Source organism: Strongylocentrotus purpuratus, unplaced genomic scaffold (genome assembly GCF_000002235.5).
Source record: "Strongylocentrotus purpuratus isolate Spur 01 unplaced genomic scaffold, Spur_5.0 spur5_scaffold_14, whole genome shotgun sequence".
Taxonomy (NCBI): domain Eukaryota; kingdom Metazoa; phylum Echinodermata; class Echinoidea; order Camarodonta; family Strongylocentrotidae; genus Strongylocentrotus; species Strongylocentrotus purpuratus.
This window is the reverse complement of record NW_022145599.1, coordinates 14,315,862-14,323,860: the sequence shown is the minus strand read 5'-3', so window position 1 is coordinate 14,323,860 and position 7,999 is coordinate 14,315,862. Positions and strand designations below refer to the sequence as shown.

At 35.7% G+C, this 7,999-nt stretch overlaps 1 protein-coding gene across 1 annotated transcript; it reads right to left on the bottom strand.

Annotated features, from left to right (window-relative positions):
- Nucleotides 1–1,633: 1,633 nt before the first annotated feature.
- On the bottom strand, nucleotides 1,634–7,965 carry LOC575325 (IQ domain-containing protein K). Its single transcript, XM_775734.5, has 7 exons — nucleotides 7,826–7,965; nucleotides 7,074–7,334; nucleotides 6,344–6,441; nucleotides 5,979–6,031; nucleotides 5,277–5,354; nucleotides 4,774–4,858; nucleotides 1,634–4,177 (listed from the first exon to the last, which is right to left on the bottom strand). The coding sequence occupies exons 1-7, from the start codon at nucleotides 7,878–7,880 to the stop codon at nucleotides 3,794–3,796; spliced, it is 1,014 nt and encodes a 337-aa protein (XP_780827.2). The 5' UTR covers nucleotides 7,881–7,965; the 3' UTR covers nucleotides 1,634–3,793.
- Between the last annotated feature and the right edge of the window lie 34 nt (nucleotides 7,966–7,999).

The following is a 7,999-nucleotide window of genomic DNA, read 5'->3' as shown; positions in this document are numbered from 1 at the left end:
TATATTAAGTGATTAAAGCTTATCTGCCGTAGTTTACAGGAGGGATTAGAGTGCCCTGCAAGGTCACTGGACAGGTGGTTATCTCATCAACTCAGCTCTCAGTTAACATAAGAAAAAGTGGATCATGGGGGACCAATGGTCACCGATTAGGCATTGTTTGTTATATAGAGGGCGCAAGTAGCTACAAGTAGTGCAGTGGGCCTTTAAGTGCATTCAAAATTAGAACTTTCATTTTAATGAAAGATCTTATCCTGTGTATATTATTAATCATGAATTAGCAAATTATTTGTTCATCGCTATTGAAGCTTTTCTCGTCGATTCCTCACCTCAACTCAACAATATTTGGTCTTAAAATTCCAAAAAGGAAGATGGGACTCCCATTTTATCTGTCATGGAAATTATGGAAAGTGTTGACTTCATTCACTGCACTCTTTCCAGGTTTTCTAGGACTCATTTCGGTCCTTGGTGGATCAAGGTTTAGAGTGCAGTGAATAAAATCAGCAGAAAGGTTCAACATTGCCCATGGTAATGGCCTTTTCACCCTTGTTCTTATTCATGTTCATACTCTTGACCAAAAAACATCAGTTTTCTGTAATGTCAAATGACTACTATAATGGTAGATGGTTTGGTGGTCTTGTATCTCTTACACAACACTTTGCTATCAGTGACGTAATCACCCTTGCAATCCCGAGTCACAAATAATTATATACCACTCAATAGATATTGTACAGTATGTGACTCAGTCCAAAGCAGAGGCAAATGCCTCTAAAATATGGCCACAAGGTTAGATTAGACTATAAAACTTATTGCTGTATAATTACCTTTGTAAATTTGCATACAATATTGGTGTATTTTAGAAACTATGTTACCTCACATTTCAATACTAGTCAATCTCCCTCCTCTAAAACACTGTATTTTTCATTGCATCTTTTTTGGTCTTCCAATTATTTTATGGGGGGATGGTTATAATGATGTTATCTTTATACCCTTGCCAGTGTAATAGCTTGCCAGCATCATGGTTTGGAGTGTCTGTCAAGCCATAATGAAAACTTCTTTTCTTTTTCTCTCTCATTTATGAAGTTGTAGCATTGAATAGCTTTTAGACTCTGTACATATGCAATGATGACCATTTACATTCAATGCACCGCACACATTACACTTTGATCTTGATCAAAATGTATAAATATGAAATGCAGGGCTAGTTCCTAAAGGCTTGTTCAGATATTACACAGTACATTATAGTGAAATAACGGCCGCAGTTTTGCTGCATGATATCTGAACGAGCCTCAACGATTAAAAGATCAAGGGTTCCACATTATCATAGATGGTCGGTGTTCATAGAGATGTACCAACTTAAATCTAGATTCAAAAACATTTTTTTTCCCTCTCCACACCTGACATTCATTCACTCATAAAAAAATGGCTTAATTTGCCCCAGCAGTCTTTGGTGGCAGATAATCTCTCCATGTCTTCATGAGGCTGTACCATATATAAAGCACAAAGACAATTGTAATTTTCAGCATTATTTTCCCCCAGTGAAGCTGGCCTTACATTTTATGTGCAGTAGATAAATGCATTCAATTTCTTTGCTTTTATGACATGGAAAATGAAACAAAACTTTAAACGTAGGCAGTATGCTGTTTGAAAAAATTGGTTTTAATCAGAATCACATACTATGTATGTCTGTTAATACATTTTACTTACTTTTCATCAATATTTATTATACTGGTGTATCGATACATTGTTGCCGTCGTATGTACAAATATTTTCTTATATTACATGCATATATATTTACATGACATTAATGATAAAAGAAATATATTGCTACAAAATATACGCTTTATACAGCATAAAGGTTTAAGGATTATCTTAACACCCATCCACTTGTGTCTATTTTTTTAATGTGCTATAGGGATGACATCTGTCATAAATTTTCACTTACAATTTTAAAGGAAATAAAATCGCTATTGTATTCGGTGATATGCAGCAATACATGGGCATTCCAAAATATTTTCAACAAAAAAAAATGTATTGAAAAACTTTTATATTATGGATTTTAAAAAGGATAGACACTATACACGTTTATCTATATGTTATGAAGGCGAGTCCTCTTGTAGTGTAAAATATCGTTCATTTATTGTTCATATATTTTATTTTTGTTTTATTATTTAAGTCTTTACATGTAGGTGTTAACAAGTAATATGAGTTCATAAATACCTGCTATGGTTTGGAATTTTGAAGCAAAACAGAATTGCATGGTTATAACCCTTATCAATGATCTTCCACTGTGACCGTTATAATGTAAATTAGAAGTCATGTACATGTGTATGTAGTATAGTATTCCAATTTCATATTTCCCGTATCAAGCTCTCTAGAATATCTAGGGCTAATCATGCAGCCCAGTTTAACCAATACTTTCATGAAGACGTGTACTTTCAAAACTGGACAAATTTAACTTGTAGGGTCTACTTAGTTCAAAGTCCCTCCTAATTTTATTTTTGATTGATTTTTAATTGACTTCATATCAATGTCATTAGTGATTATCAACCAGCTTTTTAAATACTATTACATTTGATTGTGATGTAATCATGTGAATAGGATTAAAGTTTAATCATGTACTTTGGACATGCACTTTGATAAACTGCACTGTACTTAATCATATAATAAAATATATATTTCTATCAATGAAAATCTTTCAATGCCCTTGGATTTTGTCTGTTCCCAGTGCCATAAAAATAAACATATGAATATTAGATTCTTTTATTAACAATATTTTATTTATTTATTTATTAGTTGTTTTTTTTAGTAGGGTTGCTCCATCAGTAGTTAAATACTGTTTTCCGTGGAGGCCCTACATCTTTCTATACATCTCTTTGTACTTCCATCATTTGTATAATATATCAATTAGAAAAAATACTGGTTGAGGAAGATAGAAGCTCCCCAAGATCATAGAGTAAAACTGGTTTTGTTTTGTTCGGTGGGGGGGGGGGGGGGGGGGGGGGGAAGAAAAATTGGTCAGTCGGTGGGAGTATACTCAACCTTGTAAAGCAATCTTATGTGTATTGTGAAACGAGACCTTTCCCTACATCTTGAATGTATATGCTCCATAGATCCTACAAATAAAATTCCTGATGTGTGTAAAATGGGAATGCAACTAAGATTGGAAGTGCATGTTTGACACGCTCTAACATACATACGGACTGATGTGTATTTTCAAGATAACAAGAGTGAAGGGGGGGGGGGGAGTGAAATATCTTAAGTACATAAATTCAAAATATTTGTAGCATCCAAGCTCAGTCGGGCAATTCAGAAATGACCATTATTAAGTCCTGAATTCGGTTGAGCATTGTATCTTTTGTTTGGGGGAAAACAATGTAGATGTTGTCTGGAAATCTTGATTGAAATGACAAGATCCTGCCCTTTGTTGCCATCAAAACATCATGATATGAAATTCTTCTGAAGATTTGTTGTTTTAATTCCATAAGAGACATTACTCTCTTTACTTAAACATTGATTGAACTTCTTGCACGTAACCAAAGGCATTGGTTCATATCAAAGTGAATAATGTAAGCATACTGGCTAGCTCCGAATGCAGATAATCACAAACATGTTAACATAAGAGAAGTTAGGGAATCAACCTTCACAGCTCTATTTTAAATCTTGTCAAAAGAATGTTGAAACCTCGCTCAAAAAATGTATTTACATCTTGTAAAAATGAATGCTTCGTAAGTAAATACTGTGCACTAGAAGTTCATGAAGTGTTAAAGAACAATGTTCTTGTGAATTCCCAACACTATGATACAATTGTTCTCTTAGTTGACGAGACTGTCGTTGACGGAACGGTAGAGACCACAGAGCCTGTTCTCTCTGTTGCATTAGTACGTGACAGCTGATCCCCAGCCGTTGTCGTGGTGCGATCAGCCTCGGAAGGATCCACCTCCAGCTCCGGTGGAGAAGGGTCGACCGGCTCCGGGCTGGGGCTCCACGTACGAAGCCTGAAGCAGGCTGGGTATCCCTGGCTCCTGTTGTGCTTGGCACTGCGGCGGAGCTCCTCCTGGGCCGGACCTGGCTCGTGCTCCATCCAGAAGTGCTCCACCTTGTGCTTGATGTCAGCGTTCTCCTCGCGCCACTCCTTCTGCCAGTGACGGAGCTCCTGGATGTGCTCCAGCTTCCGGACCTGTGATAAATTTGTAATTTCATAAATGAATGTCACAAGAATTTGTCCAAGCCAGCTATATAGCAACAACTATTCACATATCTTTAATTAAAAATCAATAAGGATGTACACCTGGGCCCCGTCTTACAAAGAGTTGCAATTGTTTGAAATCAATCGCAAGTCCTCCAATCAATCGCAAGTTTGTAGTCTCGTATCTCTTATGTACACAGTTGCGATTGATATCAACTCTTTGTTAGAAGGGGCCCTGTACTATGTATTGGGTAAAGAAATCTCATAGCCAATGTTCCAATTATGCAGCACAAACACAATGATACACATTTTCCTCATGAATGAAATTTTTAAGTCTAGCTGGAAATGACATTTGTTATATTGATTTTCTGCTTGCAATATGTGAACAAATATTTGACTTAAATAATGGTACTTAGTATATGAAAGGACATTTAGCTCCTTCAAATTTTTTTCTATCAAAGAGCAATTTAACCCCCCCCCCCCCCCCCCCCCCCCCAAAAAAAAAAAAAAAAAAAAAAAAATTAAAAAACGTATATCACACAGCTACTGGCCCATATATTAATATGTTTTCTATAAAGAAATCTTACCTTATAGCCTCTGAAGAAAGATTGGATGACAGTGGCTGCTTCAACCTCACTCCAAATCAGAGACAGAGGCAGAGGAGGTCTAGGGCTGTAGACAACATTAACAATTAAAAAAATGTAAAAATCAATACCGAAACTGATTTGCTCAGTACCGGTATATATTCATTTTCTATCTCAGCTTTTCTTCTTCATCTTCCATTTGAGTACATCCCTCTTTACAGAGTATTGTTGTACTATACTGGGGTGTGCAGGTGGGACCACTATTGAGCTGTTCATTACAAAATAGTAAACTCTGTCCTAGGTTCTTACAAAAAATTAATCTCATTGTAGGGGGAAAATGATATATACAACCTAGAAGCATCAAACAAATGTTTGTGTGTACATTATGAAACCTCACTTGATGGTGAATAAACTAAACAAGTGATGATAATGCCAATGTGAAAAAAACCTGAAATTAGAGAGGTATATAAATGTGTAACACACAACAAAAGCAACTGCAGACTTACTTTTCAGCCAGGATGGTTTTGACAAATGGAATCTCATCAAGATTATCTTTCTCACGGCCTGAAACACTTGGGTTATGCCTGCAAGAGAAATATAAAGGATATGACAAAAGTAAAGACTAAAAAAATAGAGCTACATAGGATAAGACACAGGGAGAGAGAGAGAGAGAGAGAGAGGGGGGGGGGGGTTCATAGAAAGGAGAAGATACAATTCCCTCCCACATCCTCCTATCCCTAAGTGGTATTGCTGTTTTCCATTAAAAAAAACATAGTCTCTCACAGTTAAATGCTTTCTTTTTTTCTCCATGTCATTAAGTCATTTGCATCTATATTCTTAACAAAAGTTTAAGCTATGTCAGCATTGAAAAAAAGATTCATTACTGTTATTCAATTAATGGGATTTATCTAACAACAACAAATCGTATGAACAGTAAGAGCAACTACCGGTAATTCATTTTCAATAGACTAGTTCACAAACTTAGTCCATTTTCTACAAGAGTGAAAAATGATGATCCTAAATGCCTGTCACATGTTTGCTTTTGAAACACCAATAACTAATTTATGCAGCCTGCAGTGCGATTTTTTTTCATATGAAATAAAGCATAGTAATAAGTAGGGCCTTTAAGTAGAAGGGTTTATAAAGTGGAATACATCAATTAATTTGTCTATTAAAGAATATGGGTTTGGTTGGTCAGTGCCACTCACCTCCAAAGGTACTCCGTCAAAAAGTCAAGACCGTTGAAGCGAAAGCGCTTTCTCTGAACGACAAAAAATAAGGAGAAAAACAATTTATAAACTGAAATAGTGAGAAAATAGACTCAAATATGTTTTAGCCAATTAAGAAAATGACTGACTTTCAAGAAAAACATGTAAAATTATTTTCTATTTATACTTTATGAACAAAAATTTAGAAATAAAATGAAATTGGATTAATTCTGGCCTCTGTCACAAAATGTATGCGCTTGTGATTAAATGTGTCTTTAGTGCAATATTTCATTTACTGTTTCACCCTTTAAAAACAATGTTTTCTTTCTTATTTTAAACATGATTGCATGATTGCAATGTCTTACCTCAAAACACCTTTCAATTTTGGCTTGTTTCAGCATTGCTAGCAAAGCTGGGAGAAGTGTAGGGAAGATGTAGTGCTCCTGATACTCTCTTGGTGTACCTGGAATCAAAATGAAAAAGAAAATACAAACAATTTAAATATGTTAATCAATGCAATACAGATAACCATAGAATGTATGACATTCAGCATCCCCCCCCCCCCTCACAAAAAAAATAAAATAATAATAATAATGAAAAATGTTTTTAAAAAATGAAATGAAAATAAAACAAGCACAAAAAAAAAAAACATTTACCAAACTTAAGAAATGAACAGAAACATGTATTCAAATTGACTAATTTTTAAGTGTCAGTAATATTTGAGGTGTAACATATCCTGTGAAGGAATATGTTTTCTGATAAACGGCACTGCTGCCTAAAGACCATGACCTGTTGTGTTTCATTAAAAAAGTACAAACCTGTGAAAGACTTATTGTAAAGGAAAATCAATGACTCAATTTTCAATAGACTTCCCCCAAGATGAAAAGGGAGTCTCATAATAGAACCAATCAGGCAAGAGGCAACTATAGCTATTGAGATATAAAACTGTAGGTCAACTGGTTTATCCCCCAAAAAAGAACTACAAGCAAGTTCTTCAAAAAATTGTATGGATTCTTAAACTCTTTTAAATCCTCATGCAATCAAAGCATCTGAAGCTAAAATGGTACAATGGATGGAGGCAAGAAGAGCTCTTACATGTGTCTTTTGGAGGTTTCGGTGCTGGGGGTGGGGTAGGTTGCCTCAAGGGTTTCTCTATCATGGTGTAGCCTACAGCTGCCGGGTGAGACACCGCAGGATTGAATTCACTGGTGAGATCCGTGTCCGCCTGTTCCACCTTCTCGTACATGTGACCAAACATAACGGGGGAATGAGCGGCAGGGTTGTAGTCGATGACCTCTGTCGTGACTGACGAACCCTCATCATCCGCCTGGAATGGTGGTCGCATGAGAGCAAACTCTGTGAAGAACAGAAAAAGAGGCTTCAATTATTAAAAGTTACCTTATAAATGGTTCTGCAGGCCAGTGTATCGAACAATGGGAAAGAATTAGAAGAATCTAAAATGTTTCTGCTACTTTAATTGGGGAACAATGCTTTAAAAAACCTTTCTTTGTTTTTGCAACGTACACAATAGGCTAGATCTATTGACTTGTTTATAAATGTAATTGCTAATGCTTCCTGGGAGAAATTTCAATTATTTAAACATATTTGTGGCTTACACCCAGTAAATAAGATTGATTTATCGATGTGTATTGAAAAACAAGTCAGAAAAAATCTTGGAACCAGGCCAGCGGGACTTGAACCTGCATCTACTGAAGAACGAGACATGTAATTGAACGAATGGGACTGACCTGAGGGAAAGTTATCAATTCTTCTCCACAAAAGAGGGTAGATTTACGAAGATGTTCTAAACACTGAATCACATTTATAGCATAAAAATATGACTTTACCTTTGCATATTTCATCCCATATACTTTTCTCCTTCTTTCGCGAAATATACGACATATTTGGTTGATTTAGCTCGATATAAAGTAAGAACCCCGACAAGTTGTTTTGACCAATCACAACATTATTTACATCCGCGTCAACAAAAAAGTAGCACCTTCTACCTAAATAATTTCAAT

Coding starts and splice junctions, on each gene's coding strand:
- LOC575325 (XM_775734.5), bottom strand. CDS start 7,880: ATGTCGTATATTTCGCGAAAGAAGGAGAAAAGTATATGGGATGAAATA. Junction 5,355..5,978: donor TTGACGGAGTACCTTTGGAG/GTGAGTGGCACT, acceptor TTTCTCTTGCAG/GCATAACCCAAGTGTTTCAG. Junction 4,859..5,276: donor AAAACCATCCTGGCTGAAAA/GTAAGTCTGCAG, acceptor TGTTGTCTACAG/CCCTAGACCTCCTCTGCCTC.